General features: G+C 70.3%; 1 protein-coding gene across 7 annotated transcripts; it reads left to right on the top strand.

Moving 5' to 3' along the window:
* Nucleotides 1-3,057: 3,057 nt before the first annotated feature.
* INF2 (inverted formin 2) lies at nucleotides 3,058-26,586 on the top strand. Of its 7 annotated transcripts, none has more exons than XM_059684949.1 (24): nucleotides 3,058-3,187; nucleotides 13,118-13,517; nucleotides 14,631-14,746; nucleotides 14,827-14,986; nucleotides 15,395-15,428; nucleotides 16,369-16,510; nucleotides 17,029-17,170; nucleotides 17,301-18,059; nucleotides 18,442-18,587; nucleotides 18,670-18,731; nucleotides 19,203-19,305; nucleotides 19,486-19,571; nucleotides 19,980-20,080; nucleotides 20,622-20,692; nucleotides 20,782-20,889; nucleotides 21,121-21,191; nucleotides 21,697-21,820; nucleotides 22,177-22,341; nucleotides 22,432-22,534; nucleotides 22,616-22,780; nucleotides 23,196-23,855; nucleotides 23,970-24,024; nucleotides 24,251-24,307; nucleotides 26,287-26,586. In XM_059684949.1, exons 2-23 carry the CDS (start codon nucleotides 13,127-13,129, stop codon nucleotides 24,267-24,269), a joined length of 3,783 nt encoding a protein of 1,260 aa, XP_059540932.1. In that variant the 5' UTR covers nucleotides 3,058-3,187; nucleotides 13,118-13,126; the 3' UTR covers nucleotides 24,270-24,307; nucleotides 26,287-26,586. The 7 variants fall into 7 exon arrangements, with proteins under 7 accessions (XP_059540932.1, XP_059540876.1, XP_059540916.1 ...); XM_059684893.1 differs by lacking the exon at nucleotides 3,058-3,187 and adding an exon at nucleotides 11,491-11,625; XM_059684903.1 differs by lacking the exon at nucleotides 3,058-3,187 and adding an exon at nucleotides 11,607-11,625 and having other exon boundaries at nucleotides 17,316-18,059.
* Nucleotides 26,587-27,543: the final 957 nt, after the last annotated feature.

Raw genomic sequence — 27,543 nt, 5'->3', positions numbered from 1 at the left:
AGAGAACCTCCCGTAAGATGATAGTCAGAGAGGCTACCGCCCGCCCCCTGCCTGCCCCCCCTCCCCTCCCAGAGCAGCGAGGAGCCGGCTGACCCTCCTCCCGGGCACGCAGAGGCGGGCGCAGAGGCGGGCGCCAGGGGCTGTAGGGAGAGTCTGGGAGGCCGAAAGCCACCATGGGGGTCGACCAGGCCCCGCGGCCAAGCTGCCGGGACCCAGAGCGAAGGGCTGAGGAGAGGCAGGGGTGCGGGCGGGCGGGCCAGGCCAGGCTCACAGCTGCTGGAGGGGAATGGCTGCCCCAGGTTCCAGAGCTGCTCAGGCAGGGCTGCTGCCCCAGCTCTCACTCCCCAGGTGCAGCTGACCCTGGAGTGGGAGGGGGGGTGTGAGGGGGGTCCGGGGGGGGGGGTGAGTTGATGAGTAGGTGGGTGGGTGGGTGGGTGAGTGAGGGGTGGGTGGGTGGGTGGATGGGTGGGTGAGGGGTGGGTGGATGGGTGGGTAGGTGAGTGGATGAGGGATGGGTGGGTGGGTGGGTGGATGGGTGGGTGAGGGATGGGTGGGTGGGTGGGTGGGTGGATGGGTGGGTGAGGGGTGGGCGGGTAGGTGAGGGGGCAGCCACGCTCTCGCTGACTTCTTTCTGTAGCAGCACTGGAGGTTGTCCCAGGGCGTCCGTGTGGGACACAAAAGGGAAAATGTTTTAGAGGAAAAAGGCGTCGGGTGAGGAACTGATCAAACCGATAAATGAAATGAAACCCTCTCATGGGAAGTGCCTGCCCCCACCCGGTCGCCCTGGCGTCACCTCGCCTCAAAGGCCGCGCTGGGAAGGCCTTTCTCTCTGAGAAGTGCCCAGGCCGCCGCCGCCCCCGGCAGGGCTCAGGCTGGCAGTGCCGCCCCCGGCAGAAGGCAGGAGGCAGTGAGAAGCTCCCCCGGCTCACTGAGGCCGGGCCGTGCCCTGTGGGTGGTGACCTGCCCCCTCAGGGTCCGGGCAGCTGTGCCTCCTCTGGGGCAGGTTCCCAGGCAGCGGCGGGATGGTCTCAGGCTGAGGCTTGGGGTCTGTTTGCTCCCAGGCCCAGGGGGTGAGGCTGGGCTCAGGGCAGAGGCCCAGCCCCAGCAGGACCGTCCTCGCCCCCAGGCCAGGCCACAAGGTCACCCCGTCTTCCCCGGGTCAGCAAGTGCACCTACCGACCCACCTACCGTCCCACCTACCGTCCCACCTACCGACCCACCTACCGTCCCACCTACCGACCCACCTACCGACCCACCACAGCCGGCAGCCGGGCACCAGTGGCCGGGAGGATCAGCTGGCCGAGCCTCCCACCCCACTTCCTGGTGCTGCCAGAACAGGGGCCCTGGGGCCAGGCAGAGGCCGGAGCCAGCAGGGCAGGGAGGGGAGGGGAGCTCAGAAAGTCCGGAGCTGGGGGAGGGCTGGTGGCCCTCCTGGCAGAGGCAGCCTGCACATTCTAAGAACCTGAGTCCCGTCCAGACCCGGAGCTCACACGTCCCGGCTGGAGGGCGTCCCGGAGGCAGCAGCACCTCCTCCTCCGCTTTCCTGGGCGCAGCCCTCGGCCCTCCATCAGCCTGGCCTGTTGCCAGGCACGGCTCCCGCGCTGGCAGAGGCCGCCCGGGCCGGGCTGGGCCAGGGCAGCACGTGCTGGGCATGGACAGCGGGCCTTGTCCCACCAACGGAGGGGCACCCTGAGCACCGAGAGGGCACGAGGTCGGCCAGGGCAGGAGCTGGAGCCAGGCTGGAGCCAGCGGGACCCGGGGCTGAAGCGTCCAGTGCCCTTCCCTTGGCCCATCCCCTGCTCGGGCCCTGCCCACCCACCTGCCCACCACCCACCTCCCAGCACCCACCTGCCCACCACCCGCCTCCCACCTGCTCACCCACCTCCCACCCACCCGCCTCCCACCTGCTCACCCACCTCCCACCCACCCACCTCCCAGCACCCACCTGCCCACCCACCTACCCACCACCCACCTCCCACCACCCCACCTGCCCACCACCCACCTCCCACCTGCTCACCCGCCTCCCACGCCCCGCACGTGGCAGGTCTGAGGGGAGACCAGTCCAGACAGAACAGCCTGGAGACACTTCACCCCTGTTTGTTTGTCTCAGGCTGGTTACAGCCCCCAGAGACACTGGTCTTGTTTACAGTTGGGGAAACTGAGGCGGGGTGGTTCCTGACCCTTCGGAGCCCGAGGTCATGTGCTGAGAGCCCAGTGCAGCCCTCAGGGCAGGCCTGAACCTCCCTCAGACCGGCACCCGGCAGGGGCCCCTGGCGAGCCGGCGGGCCTGGTGCAGCTGCTCAGGGAGCCAGTGCCTGCGGGTGCGGTGCCGGCAGGGCTCGGGGCTCAGGGCTCGGGGCTCAGGGCTGGGCAGCTCTCTCCAGCCCCTCCTGAGGGGAGCCCAAGCTGGGCAAGGTGGGGGCACGGACAGGGCGCCCACCAGGTTTGGCAGGACAGGAAGAGGAGGTGACAGGGAACAAGGCTCAGGGCTCAGGGCTGGGGGGGGGGGCAGCTCCCCCAGACCTTCTGCCTACACCCCCTCCCCCCAGTCCATCCTGCCCAGAGACCAGAGCTGCCCCGGCAGTCAGGGAGGGCTGCGTGGAGGAGGCTGCGGGGCAGGCCTGGGTGACCTGGATGCTCCCCATCCCAGAAGCCCACGGAGAGCCATCTGCCAGGAGGAAGCCGTGGGCGCTCGCGATCAGCGGCCTGAGCAGGTCCCGCGTGGGGACAGAGGGCGGTGCGCGCCGGGTGGAAGCGGGGCGGCGCAGGGGACCAGGAAGGGCGGGCGGAGCAGCCCGGTCCCAGGTGGGCGGATAACCAGGTGCGTCCGCCCCCCGCGCCCCCCAGGATCCGGCCCGCGGCTGGGCTGGCGCGGAGCCCGCGGGAGGCCGGCGGGCGTTCACAGGCGCGGCGATCCCCGCGCACCCCGAGGCCCGCCGCGACCCCCTCCCGGCTCCGCCCCCGGCCCGCGCCTGCTCCCCACGTGGCGGCGGGCGGGGCGGGGCAGGGCGGCGCCGGGCGGCGCCTCCCCTTCCTCCCGAGCCCAGCCCGAGCCGCCGGAACCCGAGCCCGCGCCGAACCGGCCGAGCCGAACCGCGCGGAGCCCGCGGGGGGCCGCTGTCTGCCGCCCCCGCCCCATCGGACTGAGCGCGGCCGCACCCCGGACCCCTGGCGCCGCCCCCGCCCAGTAAGTTCGCGCCCTCTGGGCCCCCAGGAGCCGGGGGGAAACTGAGTCCGGGGAGGGGAGGGGGCCTGGGCTGTGGGACGGGGTAGGACCAGCGACGCGTGCGCCCCCGCGCGCCCCCCATGCGCCCCCCAGTGCGCGCCGCCTGTGGGTGGCGGGTCGGGGCGCCGGGCTGGGCTGGGACTCCGCCCGGTGCCGGTGCCGCACAACTTCCCCGCCTCGCGGCCGCCACATCCTGGCGGTGAATCAGCCGCAGTTGGGAAAATAAACTTGCACTCGGGGTTCGCCGCCTCTGGGCCCGCGAGGCGCGCAGCCTGGGGTCCCCTGGCCTGTGCTGGGTCTGGGCGCCTCGGAGCAGGTGGGCGCACAGGCAGCCGGCGCCCCCACAGGTGCCCGGGGAGCAGGCTCCGGGGTAGGGCTGGCGGGCGGGGTGACCGGCTGGCCTGTGCTCCCCAGCCCCCCCGCCTCCCTCTCTGAGGACCCAGGAGGGACTGGACCTCAGGAGCGAGGCTGGGGTGGCCGCCGGGGGAGGCTGTGGCCCAGGCCCCGGGCGGCGTGGTGGCCCCCGCAGTTGGGACCCCAGCCTATTGCCCCGAACCAACCCGCCAGGGAGACGAGGATCCCCGCCGTCTGGCACCCCCGCATGGAGCCTGAGTCCTCCAGCCGGCCCCGCCCCTGCTTCCTCTGGCCGAGGGCCTGGCCAGGACGCTGGCCTCAGTTTCCCCGCAGTGGCTCCGGCGGGCCCTCCTCCCTGAGACCTGCAGGGGAGGAGGCAGGGACTCCGAGCCCGAGCAGGGCAGGGCAATGGGGCGCCTTCAGCGAGCGGGGGCTGCAGGCCTGGGGGTGACGATTCGGGGTCTGGATCTGAGGCGTCTCCCTGTCCCCACCCCTCACAGGTCAGCAGTCGGTGCAGTAGGTGTCCCCGACCGACCGCTGACCAGGCCCTGCCCTCCCACCCGCTCCCTGCCAGCCCCCTGTTCGGGGCTGCCGGCCAGACCGGTCATGAGGGCGCAGGCCGGAGGCGGGGTGCTGGGTAGTGGACTGAGGTGGGCAGGTGGCTGCCTTCCTGCAACTGCAACCACCCAGGCCGCCTGTCTGCCCCCAGCCCCGCCCCCTCACAGCAGCCGGCGCTTTGTGGAGGTGCTGATGGGCTGTCGACCTAATTGCACACACCCCACCCCGCACCTAATTGCACACGCCTCACCCCGCATTCCATTCCGGGACCTGGGAGCTCCCGCCTTAAATAGACTGCGCGCCTCTCATCAGAGAGCACTCTGTTCCAGGTGGAAGTTCGCGCTGGGAAAGGCTCGGGAGGGGTGCAGGTGACTGGGGCGCGCCTGTGGGTGCCGCCTGTGGGGGCGGGTGCCGCCTGTGGGTGCAGGGCGCCATGCAGCCAGCCCGGGGGAGTCCCTCTCCTGGCCAGTGGCCTGGGTCCGGACCTGGAGGTGGGCTCAGTCCCTGACTTTTGAGGGTGCCCAGAGGAGGATCGGGGAGACTGAGGGGTGAGGCCTGACTCCGCTGCCCGGCCCCTCCCCCACTGCAGTGTGGCACACAGCAGGCGTCTAATGGTTGCATGGCTCAAGGCCCGTGGACACAGTGCGTGTGGAGGCCACACTTACCTGTTTCAGGACGGTGGTCAGGAGTGTGTCTGGGGGGACAGGCCAGGGGGCGGGGGGGGGGCGGGGGGCGGTTTCAGGAGCCAGTCTGCAGGGCTGTCCCCAGGGGGTGGAGCCAGGCCTGGGGACCCCGAGGTCCAGGCTGAGCAGGCGGCTTCATCCCTTAGATCCAGTGGTTCTCAACCTTCCTAATGCCACGACCCTTTAACACAGCTCCTCATGTTGCGGTGACCCCCGACCATAACATTATTTTCGTTGCTACTTCATCACTGTCATGTTGCTACTGTTATGAATCGTCATGTAAATATCTGATATGCAGGATGTATTTTCATTGTTACACATTGAACATAATTAAAGCATAGTGATTAATCACAAAACAATATGTAATTATATATGTGTTTTCCGATGGTCTTAGGCGACCCCTGTGAAAGGGTCGTTCAACTCCCAAAGGGGTCGCGACCCACAGGTTGAGAACCGCTGCTTTAGAAGGAGGGAGTGCATGGTAGGGGGTGAGCTCCCAGTCCCCGGAGGTGAGATCAGCATCCAACCCTCGGTTTCCCGTTATGGGGACCCCGCTCCCGCCAGCCTCACCTGTAAGGAGGGTCCTGCCCAGGCCACCACACACCGGGCAGCCGAGCCCTGAGGCCGCCAGGTCTGTGGGCACAGCTGTCCCCGCTGCCCGGCCCAGAGGCCACGTGGTGAGGGGAGCTCCCTGGTGACCGCAGCTGCCCTCTCAGGGCCTCCGGAGGTGGGACAGCCGGGAGCCTGGTTTGTCCCCGTCCGCATTCCCGCCCGGCGGCCCCGAACTGAATGAGAGCGTGCGTGAAGGAATGAGTGAACCTGCCTGCAGTCGGCCCCGCGCCCGCCCTCACGCCTGCCCGCCGCCAAGGGTCGGGTATGGCGATTGTCACGTCTCATGGGTGACCTGTAACCTGGGGGGCCGGGTTACAGAATCGGCGCCACTGTCTTGCAAGAGGCATTTATAAAGCCCCTACTGTGTGCATAGGCCTTTGCAACTGGGCTAGAGGGTGTAGGGTGGAGGACACCACGCTGGCAGACAGAAGGCGCTTGCCTGGCTACCCCTCCTCACCGCTGTAGTGCCCGGGGCCCGGGTGGAAGGAGGGTTGGAGGATGGGCTGAGGGTCAACAGCTCCCCTGAGGCTGGGCCTGGACGGAGCCCACAGGGAAGGCCGAGGCCTCCGGGGGAGGGGTGTGTGGCCTGTGCTCCAGGGAGACCAGGGCTGTGGAGGGAGGGCCTCAGGGAACCCGCCCTGGGGGAGGGGAGGCCAGACTGTTCCCTTTCTCCAGTGGGTGCCGCTGAGCGCCTCACATCGAAGCCCAGTGCGGAGGCCCACCATGGGCACGGGGTCCGAGGGGAGGGCCAGGCGGCCGGGTGTCCCTGCGCGGCCCCGGGCCTGCCCTCGGCTGCCGGGGGCTGAGCCCAGCCCCTCCCTGTGCCCAGCCAGTGCCCCACACGCACAGAGAGTCCCCGCAGACCTGGCCCATGGGGCAGGGTCCTCCCGTCCTGGGCTTGATCTTGGCCCTTGCCAAGTGCTGAGGCCAGCGTGTGAGGGCCTCAGTCTCCCCGCCTGTGCCCGGCCCCCGCCCCCCGCTCCCCGCTCCCCGATGTGGCCTCAGTGTGCAGCCTGCCTCCCCCGCCATCCGCATCCCGTCCTGCTTTTGCTCCAAGTACAGCTCGCCGGCCGCCCGCGCACAGCAGCAGAGGCAGACATCTGCTCCTCCCCCGTGTGGGCTGGCTGCTCCCGGTGCGCAGCCCTGAGCAGCCTGAGAAGGGAGCCCCGAGCTCAGATCGGACCCTGCCCACCGGGCACTGCCAGGCTGTCCCCTCTGAGAGGAGGTGGGGGAGCAGCCAGGGAGGGGCCGTGCTGGTGATACAGGCTCAACCCACTCAGGCTCCCTGGAGCAGAACACCGAGACCATTTTACAGATGAGGAAAGCGAGTCTGGAATGGGCCTGCCCCCCCCTCCCCCCCGCCGGCCACCCAGCAAGGAATGCCACCAGCATCCTGAGCCAGATCCCAAGGACCTTGCTGGCCCAGTTGGGTCAGGCTCCTGGCGCTGCCCATGTGGGCGGGGGGTGGGGTCGGCACCCACATGCTCATGCCCCTTGGAGGATGGGATCAGGGCCCGCAGAGCCTGGTCTGACCCAGAACCTGAGCTGCCCCCTGCCCGGCCCGGCCCGCCCTGGCCACAGCCCCTGGCAGTGCCAGGTTGTGCGGCCTGGCCCCTCCTCCACCCTCAATCTGCTGCTTTGTTTTCTCTGCTCGGGGCGGGCAGCCTGGGGCTGGGGCACAGGACCCGGCTGGGGGCAGGGGCTGCCAGGTCCCACCCGGCACCCGGAGGCCTAGACCGCACCCCGCAGAGCCCCTCTCGGCCAGTCCCTCTGCCCGGCACTGAGAGTCCTGCGGGGACCAGGAGGGACGCGGCTCTGGGCGAGGCGCTGCAGAGCTGCTTGAGGTCGGGGAGAGGGACCCAGCAGTGCGCGCGTCCTTCCTGTGCCCTCCGAGCCTGTGGTGGAAGCTGTGGTCGGTCAAACGCTGCCCCTGTGGCCGCCCGGTCTGCCCTGCCCACCCCCCACCACGGTCTGCACACATCATCCCTCCAGTGTCCATGTCGGAACTGACTCAGCCACAGCCGGGCCGGCGGCCACCGCCACCCTTGGCCCCGTGCTGCTCCCCAGGCTGGGCGGCCAGGCTCTGCCCCGAGGGTGTCGGAGGTGCCAGGCCCTCAGGAACTCGCCCCTGCCCTGCTCCTGTGCAGCTGGGGAGGCGAGGGCAGAGGTCGCTGCCAGCCCTGGGTGCAGGTGGAAGCGAAAGCCGGGCTTCCTGGCGAGCCGCCTCCACCCTTCCTGTCCTCCCACTGCCGGGCTTGGCCAGCCGCGGGGGGGAGGGGGGGCGCTCCCAGCCCATTCCCAGGAGGCAGTGCCGGCCTCCGACTGCGCTGGGAGGACCCCCTGCACGGGGCAGGCCCGTGGTGGCGCTGCCCACCCCTCCCGTAGGTGTTTCCTGTTTGCCCAAGTCCTTTGCCCACTTCTCTGTGCCTTCCTCCTGCGCTATCCCTAACCCAGGAGGGTGGGGTGCATGGAGGACGTGGCCGGGCCAGGCCTGGGCACAGCATGTCTGCCTGCTCCCAGATCCTGGGGGCACAGTGGGCCAAGCCCTGGCCTGGCTCCCTGACCCGCCACATGCCCCAGCTCTCGGCCCCGCCAGCCCCTACCCCGGCCGTCTCCCTGTCTGTGCCGTGGAGACCCAGCTCCGGGCTCTTCCCTTGCTCGCTGAGCTGGGGCAGCCACTCGGGAGACGTGTGGGTCCTCTTCGCTCTGTCTTCTCTCTCGTTCTAATTATGAGAGCGGCCATATTCACCCGATGCAACCTCGGTCAGTATTCGTGTGTGTGTGTGTGTGTGTGTGTGTGTGTGTGACGTCATAGTCCCCGCAGTGTGCTGCCCAGCTCGGGCCCTGCTCCTCATCTCCGTGGTAACAGCACTGCGCCCACGACCCCCCACCTGGGATGAGCCTCTCGGGTGACCCACGGGGCAGTGAGGGCTCGCCAGGGCTCAGGCCTGGCCGGGGAGATGACGCGGGTGCCGGAGCTCAGGAGCCGGGATGGTGGGAGGGGAGGAACGGGGTCGTGGCGAGCTGTCTCCGCCGCAGGGCCTGGGCTGCCCCTGAGCGCCAAGAGCTTCCAGGAACGAAATCCAAGGGTTGCCAGGCAGTGGAAAAATTTGGGTTCCTGGAGGAGCTAAGAATAGAGTGGCAGCCCCTGCTCCCCGATCCGGAATCCCGGCCTGCCATCTGCCCGCCCACCCGGGGAAGACAGGCTCGCTCTGCACCCGCCCCGCTGGCCCGAGGCCTAGAGGCACCCAGTGCTGTGAGCACGCTGGCAGGGCCATCCGAAGCTGCCTCCCACCCCGGCAGCCCCCCACCCCACCCCCGTCCCCTGAGCCCCTCTGCCAACGCTGGCAGAGATCCAGAGACAGGAGGCAACACCCCCTTCTCAAGGGGCCGTCCTCTGGCCCGGAGGCGGCTTCCCCATCCCACCAGGCTGCCCACAGCGAGGTAGGCCTGTGCCCAGGACACAGCTCCGTGCCTGGTGCCAGCCTCAGAGGCTCACCCCATGACTCAGTTTCTCCATCTGCACAGCCAGGGCCCTGGTAGCTGGTCTCTGAAGTCTGGGGGCCCTGTCTCTCCCCCCCTCGGCCACACATACACATACACTCAGCTTGACAGACAACCGCCAGGCAGGCCGCGCCCTCTGGCTTCCCAGGAGCCCCAGCCGCTGCTGCCCAGGCATGTGAGCGCCCAGGCATGTGAGCGCCCAGGCATGTGAGTGACATATGGAGGTGCCCGCATCGCTGCTCCGGCCCCGTGTCCCAGGAGGCGGCTAAGAGGCCCTGGGGCCAGTGTCCTGTCCCGGCTCCTCCAGGCCCAGCCTCTGTCTGGCTCCGGGGGCACGGGGCCCCGCCTCAGGGCAGCCAGGCCAGCGGGTGACCCAGCACAGCCCGGAGGAAGGCCCTGCCTTCAGCATCCCCCGCTGAAGGGGAGGCACGACCCCACGTTATCGGTAGAAAAAGGTGAACCATCCCACTCGGGTCAGCCTCACAGCATCCACATAGTCCCCCCGAGGTTCCAGGGTGCAGGGGCAGGGTGCCTGCCTAGCGGGCAAGTGGGGGCACTGCAGCGCCGCGGGGTGCTGGGAGCCCCGAGGGCCCCGAGGGCCCTGCTCCGCCTGCTTCACCCGGGGTGCTGGCGCCCCAAGCTCGTGAACGTGAATTCCTGCGCAGGCCCCGCCTGCAGCCGGGGGAGCGCTGAGAACAGTCGCGTTCCTGAGCTGGGCCCCGCCCCGCCCGCGGGAGGCCACGCCCCTGGGCCCCGCCCCAGCAGGCTGCCACGCCCCCGGGAGGCCCCGCCCCGCCGCTGGGGGAGCGCTGAGAACAGCCGCATTCCTGAGCTGGGCCCCGCCCCTAGCAGGCTGCCACGCCCCCTGGAGGCCCCGCCCCGCCGCTGGGGGAGCGCTGAGAACAGCCGCATTCCTGAGCTGGGCCCCGCCCCGCCCGCGGGAGACCACGCCCTCGGGCCCCGCCCCTAGCAGGCTGCCACGCCCCGCTGGAGGCCCCGCCCTCGGGGAGGCCACGCCCCGCCTCGTGAGAGGGAGCCGGGAAAGTCCCGGAGGCCGCGGTCTGGGCGCCAGGCCCAGCTGGGAGCGGACACAGCCCGCAGGCAGGGCCGGGCCGGCCGGGGAAGCGGGTGGAGGCCCAGCGTCCACAGACCCAGCGCAGCCCTGAGTCCAGTTGCTCCACCGAGCACCCTGCTGTCGCCCTCGGGGACGCTCGCTGTCACCCTGCAGAGGGAGAGCCCAGCGGTCCCTTCCAGGGGCCTCGCCGCCAGCCCGGGATCGAGCCCTCCTCCCAGGAGCTGCCTCCAGCGCCGGGCGTGGTCAGGAAGGGCGTTGCCCAGCCCTGCCCCCTGAGCAGCGCAAGCAGTGCCTTAGGGTGCGAGGCCTGGCCTGGGCCGGCTCAGCTCCGGACCCCCCACCCCCCACCCGGAGGCCTGGCCTGCGCTGGTTCAGCTCTGCCCACTCAGCCCTACCCCCTGCCACCCAATCCCCAGCTGCTGCGGCCGGGAGTCGCCTGCAGGGCAGGCAGGAGAGGGAGGGCGCTCTGTAGTGTTATTGCCTGTATGTATGTTAATTGTTACTATGTACACACAATAACATGCGTGTAATATATGTACACGTTACATTATACAGGTGGTTAGGTTAAAATACAGAAACAAAAGGGGTGCCCTGAGGGGGCTGGGGTGTCCTGCGTGGCAGTTTGGGGAGCACATTTGGCTGTCCCTGGTGGGTCCTGAGCTGGAGGAGGGGACAGAACTCCGGAAGCCCCGCCAGTGACCCATCAGCCAGGGCGTTGCCCCTGGAGACGGAGGCCTGACTTCCTGCGGGTCCCCTGGAGCGCCACTGCCGGGTCTGGTTCCTGCCGATGGAGGCCCGCTTCCTGGTGGCTGCGGGTCAGAGCGCTATCTAGACATGTGGCCTGGCCCCGCTCCATCTACAGCTCAGTGTCTCGTCCTGGAAACCGGCGGAACGCTTCTAGCGGGGCGTGCTCTGCCTGGGACCTGCCGGTGGGCACCCCAGCGGGAGAAAGGCTGCCCCCACCCAGCCCGGGTCCCCATGAGCTCACTGACCTGCCTGGACACCCGTCCACACCAGACCCCGGCCAGCACTCCCCCTCGGTGTCCGATGGGCTTGGCCAGCGGTGCAATCGGCTCCAGGACGCAGAGCACAGTGTCTTTATGGGCAGATGGGATCGGTCACCTCCCCCCCCCCCAGACCAAAGGGACCCCCTAAGTGGGGTCTTTCCAGGGAGGGAGCCATGGCCGGGGACGGGGGCACTGGGCAGGGCCGGTGGGCGGGTCGAGGCGACACTGGCCGGCTTTTCTGCATCCAGGGACCCCTGGGGCTCTCGGCTGGGCAGGTCACTCGGGAGGCCAGCAGCCTGGCCTGGGAGAGTTCTGTGTCCACTCAGCCTGTGCCAAGGAAGCAGGGACTCGGGCCAATGGGAGCCGGGAGGGGAGGGCCAGTTCTGGGCGCCTCTTTAAGCAGCAGCACCCCAGGGGGTGGCCGTGTGCACGCTGGGCCCGTCTGCCGTGCTCTCATGGTGCTGGGAGCGGCCCTTCCCTGCCACCGAGAGGCCGCCGGGAGGGCCCGGGACTGCAGCCATGAGGAGCCAGGAGAGCGTGCGGGGCAGCCCGCGGCCGGGCCCGGGATGGGTGGGCAGAGGCAGCCGGAAGGTCTTGCGCATCTGGGTGAGTGGATGGTGCGGGGCCAAGAGGGCTGGGCCTGGGAGGGGGTGTTATGAGCACCCCAACACCGCCTTTGCTGCCTGTCGGATGCTTCCAGCCGGCTGGTGCCAGAGGTGCAGGGGAGGAAACTGAGGCTCAGACGGGGCAGTGATGTGGCCAATGTCTGTTGGCAAGGGCCAGGGCTGGGCGCCCACCCAGGTCAGCCAGGCCGCCTCCTGGGAGGACACCGGGTGTCCCGAAGAGGAGTTGACGGGGGGGGGGGGGCGAGGAGGCAGGGTGCCTCCTGGGAGGACCCACAGCAAACAGGAGGGAGCTGAGATGCCGGGCCCCCAGGCTGTGCTCTGTGTTCCCAGCAGGCCCCGGGGTGGGCTCCAGGAGCCCAAGGGAGGACACCCACCACCCTCACCCAGGAAGGGGGCTGCGGGGCCTCCTGGAGGGGCAGGCACCTGGGCTCTTATCCCAGCTCAGCCCCAGTGCCCTGCCTGGCCTCGGACGGCCCCTGCTCTCCCCTCTGAGCTCCCCGGTGCAGCAGCTGTAGAGCCGGGGGGGGGGGGGGGGGGCCTGGCCGCTCCAGGGCCCCCTGGGGTCCAGGCTCACTTGGCTCTGCCATGTCCAGCTCTGGGGCGGTGGGCACATGGCCTGGCTTCTCTGGGTGCCCCCTCGAACCCCCTCCTGTAGAGTGGGGTGTACGCTCCTGCCTCCGCGTGGTGGGAGGCTGAGGGCTGGGCGTGAGGCCCAGTGGCGTCGCCATGCCGGCCCTCCGGCTCTCCCCCAGCGGCTCCACACGGCCCTTCTCAGCCGCTAAATATAAGACCCGAGCCATACATGGCTGCAGCAGAGCGTGGGCCGCCCTGCCCTTTGGGGCCAGTTCCCAGGGGCTGTGGTTGAGGAGCGTCACTGCCGGGGAGGGGGCGGGGTGGTGGTGATGACACAGAGGCACTTTCTGGGCAGGGTCACACCTGTTGCAGCAGATACGGGTGGGCCTCCGAGAGCCTAGGGGCACCCGGCCCTCCACCCGCCGCAGGTGACACACAGGCCCACAGAACCAGGCCTGGCAGGGCTGCTCCCCGCAGGGCCCTGGTCTTGCCCAGAACCAGATGGGCGTTGGGCATGACCCCCCCGGCCCACTCATGCACGTCGGGCAGCCTGGAGTGCCAGGGCCCGGAATCATCGTGCCCATCTGGCCCATCCAGTGGGCAGGGGCTGTGCCCTGGGGAGATAAGGGCGTCCCAGACACAACACGCTTGTTGCATTGTCACCACTGGTCCGGGGCATTGCTGCCTGGGTGGCTGTGGGGTCGAGGTGCACACAGCAGGGCAGTGCTGCCGCCTCTGGTCAGGGGTGGGTGCGGGAGCGCCGGGCTCAGGGAGCCTGCACCAGGTGCTGCAGGGTTCACGGGAAGCGCTGGGAACACGTTTGGTGGGTGGGGGTACCGGGCGGAGGACCGAGCCCTGGCTGGGCCCTGGCTGACCCCCGCTACCCTCTGGCCCCGCAGTTCGGCAAGATGTCGGTGAAGGAGGGCGCGCAGCGCAAATGGGCGGCGCTGAAGGAGAGGCTGGGGCCGCAGGACGCGGACCCCACGGAGGCCAACCTGGAGAACGCGGACCCCGAGCTCTGCATCCGGCTGCTGCAGATGCCCTCGGTGGTCAACTACTCGGGCCTGCGCAAGCGGCTGGAGGGCAGCGACGGCGGCTGGATGGTGCAGTTCCTGGAGCAGAGCGGCCTGGACCTGCTGCTCGAGGCCCTGGCGCGCCTGTCGGGCCGCGGCGTGGCCCGCATCTCGGACGCCCTACTGCAGCTCACCTGCATCAGCTGCGTGCGCGCCGTCATGAACTCGCAGCAGGGCATGGAATACATCCTCAGCAACCAGGCCTACGTGCGCCAGCTCTCCCAGGGTGAGCCGCTGGGCGCGGGGGGCGGGCCGCGGACAGAAAGGCCGGCCTCAGCAACTCCGTGTGAGGCTCGCGGCCATGCCAGGCAGCGAGAGGGCTGGGCGCACAGGAGGAGACAGCGGGGCTGGGCAGGCAGGCAGGGCTTCCTGGAGGAGGCGCCAGTTTCCCATTTGCCCCCAAGTCTGAGACACCCCTCCCCCCAGCCAGGTCACCTTGGAGCCCTGCTCCCTTCACCAGCTGCTCCTAGTTGCCCCCTCTGTTTTATGGCTTTGCCCCAATTCTCCACCCAGCCTGTTGCTGGTTCAGGCTCCACTCCCCGCCCCCATCCACACTTTGGCAGCTGGAGTCACTGGGTCAAAAACAAAAGTGCACCCGAGTGATCCTACACTCCACCTGGCTCCGAGCCCCCGGCCCTAGCCTGCCGGAGCCCTTCAGGTCTGGCCGGCACTGCTGGCGGCATCGTCCGCTCCCCTTGGCCCTGCCCCTGCCCCTGGGGGCTTCTGGAATGCGGGGCCCCAGGCTCCACCTCCACACCAGGCTGCTCTCCGCTTTGTGTCTGCACAGTCCTGCTCCCCCTGTAAGTTCCAGCTCACTGTCACCTCCTCCAGTGAGTCTCAGGGGTAGTCCTCAGCCCTCGGGACACCCCCAGGTCACTGTGTGTCCCCGGGCCAGCAGGCCTGCTGCCCCACGGGGTGACCGAGTCCCTCCTGCTGGGGGCTCCGGGGGCGGCAGTGACGGGCGGGTGCCTGTGTGGGTGAGCGAGAGAGCGGTCACCTCATTCCTGTCTGACCCCGTCCAGGCCTGGCCGTGCCCAGCTGTAGAGTCCTCTGTGACGTGCTCTCAGCCAGGCCAGGCGAGGGGCACCCCGAAACTTTCCGGCTCAGGGGATGAGGCGGGAGGCGGGCGGTAGAGTTCAGAGAAGACGCTGTGGGCGGTGGGTGGGTGCAGAGCGCCCCCTGGTGTTTGCCTGCTGCCCCGCGTTCCTGGCTGAAGTGTGGCCGTTCTGGGCGGAGGCCGGCACAGGTGGGGCACGGGCAGAGGGGGAGGCCTGGCCTGGATGCCCGGGCCCCCCACTGAGACACCCCTTCCCCCTTCCCCTCCCCCGGCCCTCGGCAGCTCTGGACACGTCCAACGTGATGGTCAAGAAGCAGGTGTTTGAGCTGCTGGCCGCCCTGTGCATCTACTCGCCCGAGGGCCACGCCCTGGCCCTGGACGCCCTGGACCACTACAAGGTGAGCGGCGGGCGGGCGGGCGGGCGGGCGGGCAGGGCTGGGGCAGGGCCTGGGCGCAGGCTGACCCCGCCCCCCCGCAGACGGTGTGCAGCCAGCAGTACCGCTTCAGCGTGATCATGACGGAGCTGTCCGGCAGCGACAACCTGCCCTACGTGGCCACCCTGCTCAGCGTGGTCAACGCCATCATCCTGGGCCCCGAGGACCTGCGCACCCGCACGCAGCTGCGCGGCGAGTTCATCGGTCAGCCGCCTGCCTGCGTCCAACCCCGGGGGATGCCCAGCGCCCCGACCCCCCTGTCCCCCGGGCCCCCAGGAAGGCTCCGTTCCAGGCCCTGGAAGCAGCCTGACCCCCCACCCCAGCCGCTCCCTTCGTGGACAGGGGCCTCGGGACCCCGGGCCTGAGCCCCGGAGGCTCTCGGTGGGAGGCAGGGTCCTGACCCCCGTCCAGTGGTGACAGGGACCCCTGGACGGTCACCACGAGTGTCCCCCGAGATGTCTCCCTCTGAGCTTCCTGTCCGGGTGCCCTGTGGGAATGGCAGGGACCCTCCCACTGCACGCTGGTCTCAGGGTGTGGGGAGGGGCCCAGGGGAAGGCGTCAGAAGGTACAGTGACTGGAGGATGGGGCCGCTGACCCTCCGTCCTTCCCCAGGGCTGCAGCTGCTGGACGTGCTGACACGGCTTCGGTGAGTCCCCCCTGCTGCTCCTGCCCTGCCCCCCCGCTCCCAGCTCCCATGCAGCGCCTCCAGGGGGGCAGGGGGCCCAGGTCCCAGGTCCCAGCGAGAGCCCAGCCATTGCTTCCCTGCCCTGGGCAGCTGCCCTAGAGCTAGGGCTGCCACATGCAAACAGGACACGAGTTGAATTGACTTTAGACAGACAGCATTGCTGTAGTATAAGCACATCCCAGATGGTGCATCGGACGTACTTACGCTCAAAACCATTCATTGTTTCTCTCTTTTATATATATAATTGATTTCAGAGAGGAAGGGAGAGGGAGAGAGAAACATCAATGATGAGAGAGAATCATGGATCGGCTGCCTCCTGCACACCCCCTACTGGGGATCAAGCCTGCAACCCAGGCCTGTGCCCTGACTGGGAATTGAACCGTGACCTCCTGGTTCATAGGTCAACGCTCAACCATTGAGCCAGACTGGCTGGGCCTGAAATTCACTTTAAATTGGGTACCTGGGAACCCACATAGCTGAGAACCTCCATCCGAGGCCTCACAGGACCTCTTTCGGGGTGTCCGCTTTGGCTGGGGGGACCCCAGGAGGAAGGGGTGAGGCTGGTGTGACTGATGCTGAACTGGGGGGCTGAGAGGGCCTGCCCTGCCGCTGAATGCACAGCTCATTGGCCAGACTAAGATGACTGGCAGGTCCTGGGCCCAATGAACAATCAAGCTCCCCCCCTGCTCTGCCCCAAGTCCCACCCCCCACGGTGACCCCCCCACACCCCTCCGGTGAGGTCTGGTTGCTGGCCTCCCAGCTCCCATCCATGAGCCTCAGCCCCGACCGTGCAGCCCAGCCCCACAGACCAGCGGGCCCTGGCTGCTGTGGCCCTTGCCCTGCTCGGGGCGTGGGGGAGGCTGGTGGGGCTCCGGCTCAGCCACCCGGCCTCCCATCGCAGGGACCTGGAGGACGCAGACGTGCTGATCCAGCTCGAGGCCTTCGAGGAGGCCAAGGCGGAGGACGAGGAGGAGCTGCTGCAGGCGTGCGGGGGCGTCGACATGAGCAGCCACCGGGAGGTCTTCAACTCCCTGTTCCACAAGGTGCACATCTCCCGCCCTCCCCCTCCCGCCCGCAGCGGGGCCAGGCCTGGAGCCAGCCGGGGGCAGCCAGGGCTCCGGGGTGACAGGGCCAGGGGCCAGGGGGCCGAGGCCAGGGCTGCCCGAGGAGGCTGGGCGGTCCCGGGCCAGCAGGCTGCCACCAGGAGGGGCGGAGGCCGCCTCAGCACCAGGAGGCAGAGTTCGGGTCCAGCCCAGGCCTCGCTGGCGGTCACCGTCCTTCACGGCAGCCGGTGGTTCTCTGACCGGGGCCCGTGTCCCCAGCGGCCGCCGGAAACGTCTGGAGACTTTGGGTTGTCCCAAGGGGGCAGGGAGGCGGCTCCACGTCCCACAATGCACAGCGCAGCCCCGCCCAGAGAGCTGGCCGGCCCTCGTGCCAGGCGGGAACCCAGGCCCTGGAGGCACAGACGGTCGTGGGGTGGACACTCAGGCAAACTGGGGCCGGGGGTGTGAGCCCGCCCCCGGTAGGCCGTGGCCGCTGACCGCACTCCTCCGCCCGCCAGGTGAGCCGCTCCCCGGCGTCCGCCCAGCTGCTGTCGGTGCTGCAGGGCCTCCTGCACCTGGACCCCGGGCTGCGCTCCAGCCAGCTGCTCTGGGAGGCGCTGGAGCGCCTGGTGGACCGGGCCGTGCTCCTGGCCAGCGACGGTGAGCGGCTGCCTTCCTGCCCGCCTCGGGCACGCACGGGGGTCTGAGATCGTGGGGGTGCCCCTCCTTGACCCGCCGGAGGGAGGGGCACGCCGTTCCGTCGGCCTCCACCTGCCCCCTCTGACCCCAGCGGTCCCCACCGCAGCCCAGGAATGCACCCTGGACGAGATGGTCGAGCGGCTCGTGTCCGTCAAGAGGCGGCCCCGCCCCAGCTCCCTGGACAAGGCCCACAAGGGCGTCCAGGCCGACCTAGGCCAGAGCCCGAAGGGCAGCTCCCCCCAGAACACGGGCGCCCCGAAGGCGGGGGTGGAGGACCAGCTGCCCGCCGTGACCCTCGCTGGCCTGCGGGCTGTCAGCGTCCAGAGTTCCAGCGGCGAGCAGCCAGCGGCCCTGGAACAGCAGATGCCCACCCCGCCCCTGCCGGCACCCAGCTCCACCGCCCAGCCCCCTCCCCCTCCCCCACCACCCCCATCCCCACCCCCACCTCTCCCCGGCCCAGCAACCTCATTCCCCCCACCACCCCCACCCCCACCCCTGCCAGGTCCAGCGACCTCATTCCCCCCTCCACCCCCGCCTCCCCTACCCCCACCCCTGCCAGGCCTGGGGACCTCGTTCCCCCCACCCCCTCCACCCCCCCCACTGCCTGGCCTGAGCGGGACCCTACCCCCCGCCCCTCCACCACCCCCGGGCATGGGGTGCCCGCCCCCGCCCCCGCCCCTGCCTGGCTTCGCTGCCCCCCCTGCCGTGGGCGGCATGGAGGAGATCATTGTGGCCCACGTGGACCACAGCCTGGGCTCCGCCCGGGTCCCCAGCCACCGGCGGGTCAACCCCCCGACGCTGCGCATGAAGAAGCTGAACTGGCAGAAGCTGCCGTCCCACGTGGCACAAGGTGAGGACCGGCTCCCACCGGCGGTTCCTTCCGGGCGGGCTGGGGCTGCTGGCAGCGTGGCAGCGGTACTTGTGGCACGTGTACTGTCCGGGGCCCTGGGCAGGGCAGTCTGTCCCTGCTCTGGGCTCAGCCCCGGGGTGGTCCAGGGCGGGCGGGGGCAGGAGCCGGTCGGTCAGAGGTCCCCTGTGCGGACCCGCCCTCCCAGGCACCTTTGAGGCTGGTCTGATGCCACAGCCCTGCCCTGCCCAGGCCCCGGGTGCGCGTCATCCTGGGGCCCAGGGTGCTGTGTGCTCAGAGGTCACGGCCAAGGTCAGCCGGAGGTCGGGCTGCCTGCTGCCTGGACAGGGCGAGGCCAGGGCGAGCTGACGGGCCTCCCCCGCAGAGCACAGCTCCATGTGGGCCGCGCTGGGCAGCCTGGGCGCCGAGGCGGTGGAGCCCGACTTCTCCAGCATCGAGCAGCTCTTCTCCTTCCCGGTGGCCAAGCCCAAGGAGCCGGCGGCCGCCCCGGCCAGGAAGGAGCCCAAGGAGGTGGGCCGGGGCCTGGGATCGGGAGTGCCCCCTTCGGCCCCCCACCCCCGCCCTCGGGGACGCTGACGAGGGTGTTTCCCAGATCACCTTCCTGGACTCCAAGAAGAGCCTGAACCTCAACATCTTCCTGAAGCAGTTCAAGTGGTGAGCAGGGTCAGCCCTCCTGGCGGCCGCCCGCTGTTCGCCTGGGGCCGGGCAGCGCCCTCTGCAGGCCGCCCTGGGCGGTGCACAGCCCGGCTCCGCCGACAGTGGGGTGATAGCCAGACTGTCCCGCTGGGTCCGGGGACCCCCACCCTGTCCAGGCTCCCGGGGGAGGAGACGCGGAAGCCCGCCCCGCCCCCTGTCCCCCCCGCAGGAGCCCACGGGCCCTGCGCCTGGTCCCGAGCTGCCGCCCAGGGGAGGCGGAGGGCGCCCTGGCCCGGGGGCGTGGGTTTCTCAGCTCCGCCTCTGCTGTGTGACCCGGCGGGTGGCCACCTTCTCGGTGCCCCGACCTCACGGGGGGGGGGGGGGGGGGGGGAGCCCGGTGTGACCAGCAGAGGTGTCTGGGCCGAGGGCCGCCCCGCCTGCCTGGCAGGGTCTCTCTTCCACCTCCAACCCCGTCCTCTCGGCCCCCAGCTCCAACGAGGAGGTCACCGCCATGATCCGAGCAGGGGACACGGCCAGGTTTGACGTGGAGGTGCTCAAGCAGCTGCTCAAACTCCTGCCCGAGAAGCACGAGGTCAGGGGGCGGGGCTGCCGATAGGGGGCGGGGCTTCTGGGAGGGGCGGGGCTGCCGGAGCTGCTGGGGGCGGGGCTGCCGGGAGGGGCGGGGCTTCCGGGGCTGCTGGGGGCGGGGGCTGCCGGGAGGGGCGGGCCGGCCCCACTGGCAGCCGCACCCACGCCTGGGCCTCCCTCGCAGATTGAAAACCTGCGCTCCTTCTCGGAGGACCGCGCCAAGCTGGCCAGCGCCGACCAGTTCTACCTCCTGCTGCTGGGGATCCCCTGGTGAGCTGGGCCCAGCCTGCGGGGGTGGGGGGGCGTGCGGACCATCCCCGGCTCCCTGCCCACCTCACTCATGCACCCCTGGCCGAAGGGCCTCCCAGGGCACCTGAGGGGTCAGCAGCGCGGGGGACGGGCGATGGGCAGGGCCCCTGCGGCCTCCCTGAGAGACCCCAGCCATTCTAAGAGGGAGGGATGCCCCCAGGGAGGCCATCGGGCCTCGGCACTGGGTGCTGGTCCGACCCGCTCCTCCCTGGGCCCCCGGACCTGCTGAGGCCTGGCCGAGTGTGACCTGGAGCTGGGGCGGGCGCGGGACCCCCAGCTCTGTGCCCAGCGGACTGCGGGCCTCACCCCTACACTGCGGCCAGGGCAGGGGTGTGTCAGGTGGGGCCCTGACCGCCGCTCTGCCCCCAGCTACCAGCTGCGGGTGGAGTGCATGCTGCTGTGCGAGGGCACGGCCGTGGTGCTGGACATGGTGCGACCCAAGGCCCAGCTGATGCTCAGCGCCTGCGAGAGTGAGTGGCCCGGAGCCCTGGGGGCCGCACAAGTGGGGCCCATCCAGCCCCTGCACCCCAGCACCCAGACTCCCTGAGCGCCTGTGGGTGCTGAGCTTCCTAGTGTCACAGACCGCCCCCTCCCTGGCTCTGAGGCAAACTGCATGTACATGCGGGCACGCACAGACACAGGCCTGTGCACACAGACACACGTGCAGACAGGTGTGTGCACGCAGACTTGCACACACAGACACCCGCGCACACGGGCAAACACCACCCCTCTGAGTGAGGAGTCGCGGGGACCCGCCGCAGCCCTGGCCCCCGGGGTGCTGCTCACTGCTGCTGGGGACCCAGCAGTGGACGCCCACGCCCATCTTGGAGACAGGGTCAGAAGGGACACCCTCTGGGAGCCCCCGGGATGGTTTGCTGAGAACCAGGGCGGCCACAGGTTCTGGAAGGTTCTGCTCCGCGTCCTCCCCCGCGGCTGTGGGCTGAGGTGGGCAAGCACCAGGGGACCCGCCTCCCGAGCCCACACCTCCCTGAGCCGCCCCCCACCCCCCAGGCCTGCTGTCCAGCCGCCAGCTGCCCGTCTTCTGCCAGCTGATCCTGAAGATTGGGAACTTCCTCAACTACGTGAGCGGCCGCCCCCACCCCCACCCCCACCCACCTCGCCCTGCCCCACCGGGAGGCAGGGAGACTCACTCCGTCCTCCCCCCTCGCAGGGCAGCCACACGGGGAACGCCGACGGCTTCAAGATCAGCACGCTGCTGAAGCTCACGGAGACCAAGTCCCAGCAGAGCCGCGTGACGCTGCTGCACCACGTGCTGGAGGTGGGCACGGCGGCCGGCCACGCGTCCCGGCCTCGGGGGGGGGGGGGGGGGGCGGGAGTCCGCACCCCTTGCTGCCCCAGCCCCACTCGGGAACCTCCCACTCAGGCCCCTGCCTCCCCACCTCCTCCTCCGGTCCCGAGGTCCAGGCCCAGGGGAAGGGTGGGAGGCGTGGGCTCGGGCATCCCCAGGGCGGGGCGGCCACGGCCACCTCCCTGGACCCGGCTGTTGCAGGAGGTGGAGAGGAGCCACCCGGACCTCCTGCAGCTGCCCCGAGAGCTGGAGAAGCCCGCCCAGGCGGCAGGGTAGGTGTCTCCTGCCCGCACAGCGCGAGCCCGGCCCGGCTCCGTCCCCCCCAGTGAGGGCTGGACCAGGCCGGTCTCAGGCTGCGGCACCCCCGGGACCCCCAGGAACGGCTGCCCCCCACGCCTGTCCCCCATGACTTAGAGGGAAACTGAGGCCTGAAGAAGCAGGGAATGGCTGGCATGGTCATGCTGGTGGCTAGGCTAACCCCTGAGCAACCTGCATCCCTGCCACCACCCTGGCCAGGGAGAGGGCACATTTGGGGGTCCCACCGCCCGCAGGGGCAGCTCTGAGAGCAGCGGGCTGACCAGCTGCGCGTCCGCTGCTGCAGCAGGTCCTCTGGTCCTAGCACTGCAGGCCCAGCACCTGCTGAGGCAGGCGCCCCATCCGCCCGCCCACCCAGCCCGGAGCTGCGACTGCTTCTGGCAGCCTCGGGTGCAGGGCCAGGGCCCCTCTGTCCAGCGAGGCTGGGCATCAGCTGTCACCTGACCCCGCCCGGCCTTTCAGGATCAACCTTGAGATCATCCGCTCCGAGTCCAGCGGCAACCTGAAGAGGCTGCTGGAGATGGAGCGGAAGGTGGCGGCCTCCCAGGAGCCTGAAGTGCGGGAGCAGTACGCCCAGCGCCTGCAGGCAAGTGCTGCGGCCACGGGAGGGGCTTGGCGCTGAGTGTGGCCTCTGGGCGGCAGTCCTCTGGTCTGCTGTCTGCCCGCCTGGGGTGCGTTAGGGAGAGGAGAGGCCGGGCGGGGCAGGTGAGGGTGGGGAGAGGCCGGGTGGGGGCCCCACAGCAGGTCAGGACCCCTCCTAAGCCCCAGGCCCAGCACCCAGATCCCCGGTCCTGCACAGGGACCGCTGCCTGCAGGCCTGGCCCTCATCCTCCCACAACCACGGGCCTGACTCAGGGGTCCTATCTGGGCCGTCGCCCTATGCCCGTGGGTCACCTGCCGTGGGCCTCCCGGGCCCTGACCGTGCGGTGCCCACGCCCCCAGGCCAGCATCGAGGCCTCCCAGGCGCTGGAGCAGGTGTTCGAGGCCGTGGAGCAGAAGAAGCTGGCGTTGGCCAACTACCTGTGCGAGGACGCCCAGCAGCTGAGCCTGGAGGACACGTTCAGCACCATGAAGACCTTCCGGGACCTCTTCCTCCGCGCCCTGAAGGTGGGCCCCGCCCCTGCAGCCTGGGGGCGTGGGGGGCGGGAGGGCCTGTGGGGTGGTGGGGTGGTCACCGGCTCCGTGTCTGCCCCGCAGGAGAACAAGGACCGGCAGGAGCAGGCGGCCAAGGCCGAGAGGAGGAAGCGGCAGCTGGCGGAGGAGGAGGCGCGGAGGCCGCGGGGCGAGGACGGGCAGCCTGGTGAGGCCAGCGGGCGCGGGGCTGGGCCGGCCGGGTGGGCCCTGGCCCTGCGAGCCGTGCCTGAGGGTCCTGGCCTCTCAGTCAGGAAGGGAGGCAAGAAGCAGCAGGAGGAGGTGTGTGTCATCGACGCGCTGCTGGCCGACATCAGGAAGGGCTTCCAGCTGCGCAAGACGGCGCGCGGCCGCGGCGACGGGGACGGGGGCAGCCGGGCAGCAGCCGCAGGCCCCCCGCGGGACGCCGCGCCTGGTGAGACCCTCCTCCCTCCTCCGCTTTCCTCCCGCCTTCCCTGCCTGTGCGATCCTTCGGGCCGCACCCCCTTCCTCCGGGAAGCCCTCCCTGGCCTCCCGAGGGAGCCCTCCTCTCCCCTGGCCGCCCTGAGAGGGGACGGCCATGAGGTGGGGCTGGAGGCCGCTTGCCTGACAACGGTCCCCCGTGTCTCTGCTGCTGTGACAGCCACCTGCCCAGCCCCGGGGTGGGCCCATGACAGCTGCCCTGTGGGGGCCCAGGCTTGGAGGCCACCAGGGAAGGCCCCCGGGGGTGGGGGGGCCATTCGGGGGGAAGCTGAGCTGGAGGGCGCCCCCCGCTCAGACTGTTCCCAAAGAGGGTGCCACCAGATGGCTGGGAGCGCCCTGCCCTCCGCCTACACGTGCTCCATCCACAGTGGCCTCCAGCGGCCCCCCAGGAGGCCCCAGGGTTGGCACCAGCCGTCCGGCCTCTGGGCCTGGTCTCGACGTGGTCAACGCGGAGGCAGCCAGGCCGCCCCAGGACTGGGACCTCGCGGACGCCACGGCCCCCAGCCCGAAGCCCCCTGCGGACCCGTCGGAGGAGGCCGGCCCCCGGCCCCAGGAGAGGCGGTCCTCCTGGTACGTGGACGCCAGCGATGTCCTGCCCACGGAGGACCCCCTGAGCTCCCAGCCGCCGGCAGCGGCCTGGCCCCTGGTGCTGGGGGACGCGCGGGCCCTGGAGCCCCTCCCGTTCTCCAGTGAGCAGCCCCCCGGGGCCCTGGGCTCGAGCCGGGACGCTGAGGACCCCACAGCCCCCGGGGGCGTCGGCTGGGCCGAAGCTGACAGCACAGGAGAGGGGCCGGCGGCCACGGCTGCCCTCGGCCGAGGAGCCGGCCCTCCCGCCGCAGCGCCCGGCGGGGGTGAGGACCCGGAGGACGCCGCCCCCGATTCCGCGCTGGACACGTCCCTGGACAGGTCCTTCTCCGAGGACTCGGTGGCCGACTCCTCGGGGTCCGGCACCCTCCCCAGGGCCCGGGGCCGGGCCTCGAAGGGGACGGGCAGGCGGAGGAAGAAGCACCGGACTCGGGTTCAGGAAGGTAAGGGGGGCCTCCGCCTCGTCCCAGCAGGACCGGGAGGGCGGGTCCACGGGCTCCGGGCTCCGGGTGGGGTCCGCTGATCCATTCATGCCAGGACCTGGCCTCTCCCTGCAGCCGGAGGTCCCCCTGCCCCCGAGATGGGGGGCTCCCAGGCCCCCGAGCCCTGCAGGTGAGGGGTCGGCGGCGCCTCCGCCCCGGGAGGGGCAGGTGTGGGGCACCGCCTGCTCGCTGCACCCTAACCCGCTCAGTCCAGGGAGGCTGCCCGGCGGGGGGCGGGGCGCAGCCACACCACAGCTCAGCGTCCACGCCGCAGCTCAGCGTCCACGCAGCCCCGGCTCCGCTCAGGGCCCCGGGAGGGACCCGCGGTTGAGTGTGTTTCTTTTATTTGAAAGCAGAGGTTGCCCCCGACTCTGACGATAGTAAACCCAAAAGGTTCTGTGTGATCCAGTAAGGTAGGTCCGCGCCTGGCCTCGCACTAACGCTGGTGGCAGTGGTGGCGGCGGGGACGGCCCTGCCCGGCCGCCCAGACACTAACGAACCCGCTTCAGCCCTCGGCAGCAGCCCCCCCTCCCCGGCCCCCTCCCCCCGGCCTGGGCCGCTTGAGTGGGCGTCACCCCACCATCCCCGGGAGGGCAGGAGCCATGCCACGTGGCTGGTGTCCCTCTGCTGTGGCTGGTGCGGCCTCGGAGCTGCCTGCTGGGCAAACAGCCGGAGAGGCGGGTGGACGGGGCTACCTGGGTGCCCCCGGGAGCAAGGCTCCTGGGCCTGGTGTGGGGGGGAGCCAGGGCCTCCCGGGCCTGGCGCACAGGCTGAGGTTGCCCCGGTCCTAACCTACCTAATCCTGGGCTTTACTGACCCCCGTGTCCCCCGGGTGCCACCTTCACTCTGGGTCCGTCCGCAGGGCACACGCAGCCCCCTCGGCCCTGGTGCTGGCCACCCCGTCCGCGGGGAGGCCGTGAGGGACAGGACAGCCCCGGGGACAGGCTGCCAGGCACCTTGGGGGGGTCTGCAGCACCCCTCCTGGAGGCCGGTTGTCGGCTGAGAGCGGGGGCCTCCCTAGACCCCCCACCCCTCCCCCTCCAGACAGGCAGGGGCTTTGCCGTGGCCCCAGAGGCTCCCAGGTGCAGCCACACCGACAGCGGGTCCCTGCCGCGTCCTGGCCTTGCCAGGTGGGGACACCCAGTGCAGGGGACCCCGCCCCCGCCCCACCTGAGCTCAGGGCCATCTGTTCCCCACGCGCCTCCAGCCGAGGGGCCTGGGCACAGAGGTGAGGCCCCGCGGGCACCAGGGAGTGGGAGCAGGGCGAGGCGAGCGCACCTCTGCCCGACTTGGCTCTGGGGCCACACACCTCGTGCCTCGCAGCAGCGCCTGGCCTGCCCCTTAGGGGCCAGGGGCAGCCTTGTGGCCCCGGCTGCGGGCTCTGGGCGTGGGGACAGGGGGTCTGGGCTGGCAGCCACGGGTGGCCACTGCCCAGCGAAAGGTCAGTGCGCCCCGGCGGGCCTGTGCCCCCCAGCACTGCTGGCCAGGCGTGCCCCCAGGCTGCGGGTGCGAGGGTTAGCGCGGCCTCCCCGCCTACCACCCCATGCCGAGGGAGGAGGAAGGAACCCTGCTTTTTATTGATGTCAGAGAGGAAGGGAGAGGGAGAGAGAGAAACATCCATGGTGAGAGAGACACATTGATTGGCTGCTCCTGCACGCCCCCCAGGGGGTCGAGCCTGCAAACCATGACCTCCTGGCTCATAGGTCAGCGCTCAACCACTGAGCCCCCGCGGCCAGAATCCCTTTTTATTTGGAAAAACTTCAACCCGACAGGAAATTCGCAAGGAGATGAAAATGAGCAGCCCCTGCCTTTCACCTGGAACGGCCCAAACCTGCAAAATACAGCAAACTGTTCCTTTTGGTGCCCCCACCCCCCCCCCCCACACACACACACACACTTTATTGAACGACCTCACAGCTACTTGTAGGCATCACGGAGCTGCCCCAGTGTGTCTCCCAAGCACAAGGCCATGTCCCTGGACCAGAGAGAGCCACGGGCAGTGACGGGCAGTGATGGGCAGGGGCCAGGTGGGCAGGTGGGTGGGGGACAGGTGCCAGGGGCCCTCAGGCCCCAGCTGCGGAAGAGGGGCAGGAGGCATCCGGCCTGGGCTAGGGTGCCTGAGGGAGCCCGGGGAGGAGGTGGCCATGGACCGATGGGCGTGGACGGGCAGCCTGGGTCTAGGCAGGGGGAGTAGGACACAGGACCCCACGCTCTCAGGGGAGACGCAGCCTAGACAGGGGGGGGCGGGCGCTGCCAGAGGAAGGGCTGGGCCCCGGGACACAGCCCAGCCCCGGGGCAGTGGCGACAGAAAGCTGGGGCCTGGGACCCAGCCGCGGGCGCCCTGGCGCTGCCCCAGCAAGGCGGCTCCTCACCGTTCCTGTCCCTCCCACAGGCCTCAGGCCCAAGCCCAGAGCCAAGTGACGCCCCAAGGGCCGGCCTCCACGCAGCAGGGCCTGGGTGTGCTGCTGAGCCGGGAGCCGGGAGCCGGGAGCACCCAGGGCCCGGCTGGGACTGGGCCCTGGGACAACAGAGCTTGTGCCTTACCCAGCCAGGGGTCTCGGGGGCACGGTGGCCGCCTGGCACCCCTGGACTGCCCGCCTGGCACCCCTGGACTGCCCGCCTGGCACCTTGGATTGCCTGCCTGACACCCTGGACTGCCCTCCTGGCACCCTGGACTGCCCCCCTGGCACCCCTGGACTGCCTGCCTGGCACCCTAGACTTTCCGCCTGGCACCCTGGACTGCCTGCCTGGTATCCCTGGACTGTCCACCTGGCACCCTGGACTGCCTGCCTGACACCCCTGGACTGCCTGCCTGGCACCCTGGATTGCCCGCACGCCTGGTCTTCATGGTCCGGCTCTCACGCTGGTGCCGCCCCGCATGCACCTGGCACCCACCCGAGGAGGGTCCTGGCGCGTCCCCAGGCACCTCAGCTTGCACCTACTTTCCAGTGACCTGGCACCCAGATTCCTCTGGGGACGGCCCGTTACAGACCCCCAAACCACGGGAGCCAGGCAGGCTGGAGCCCCAATGCCCGTTCTTGCTCCCCAGCTCCGCCCCTGCGTGCCGGCTGGGCTGGAACAGGGATTTTAACACAAATGGAACTGTGCATTTTTCATTGTGTGGTGCCTCGGTGGGGTGGGGGTGAAAGGGCTCTGGGGCCCCGGAGGAGCAGGCTGGCAGGCACTGCTTGGGGCAGGACAGGGCCCCTTGCTCAGCAGAGGGGTGGGGGGCCGCTGCCTGTGCTGACGGCTCTGCCCGTTGAGGCTGGAAGCGCGGGGATGTGGACCAGGACATCCCAGAGCCGGCAGGGCGGGGGGCGGGGGCGGGGCGTGCGGTGCTCAGAAGCGTGATGGGGCCTGGCCCGGTGGGTGGGTGATGGGCTGACGGACGGACAGGCGGAGGGAGGGCTGGGTCAGCAGGTGGGTGGGGAGGAGGGACAGAGGGTTGCGCCGGAGCCACTCAGTGCCTTGGACAGGGCAGAGCAGACGGCACACAGCCCACATCAGCCCTCTGGGGCCCAATTCACACCCATAAGCTCCCCATCGTGACCTCTGCAGGTGTACCAGGTCGTGAGATTCTACCCGCGGTCCAGGCTTAGATATTCCCATCAGCCCCAGCGGGTTGGCTCCGCCGATAGAGCATCAGCCC

Source organism: Myotis daubentonii, chromosome 1 (assembly GCF_963259705.1).
Source record: "Myotis daubentonii chromosome 1, mMyoDau2.1, whole genome shotgun sequence".
Taxonomy (NCBI): Eukaryota; Metazoa; Chordata; class Mammalia; order Chiroptera; family Vespertilionidae; genus Myotis; species Myotis daubentonii.
The sequence above is the reverse complement of the archived record's forward strand: the minus strand, read 5'-3'. Positions and strand labels throughout refer to the sequence as shown.

Coding starts and splice junctions, on each gene's coding strand:
- INF2 (XM_059684893.1), top strand. CDS start 11,539: ATGAGGAGCCAGGAGAGCGTGCGGGGCAGCCCGCGGCCGGGCCCGGGA. Junction 17,171..17,300: donor CGTGCTCCTGGCCAGCGACG/GTGAGCGGCTGC, acceptor CTCTGACCCCAG/CGGTCCCCACCGCAGCCCAG. Junction 22,781..23,195: donor CCCGCGGGACGCCGCGCCTG/GTGAGACCCTCC, acceptor CTCCATCCACAG/TGGCCTCCAGCGGCCCCCCA.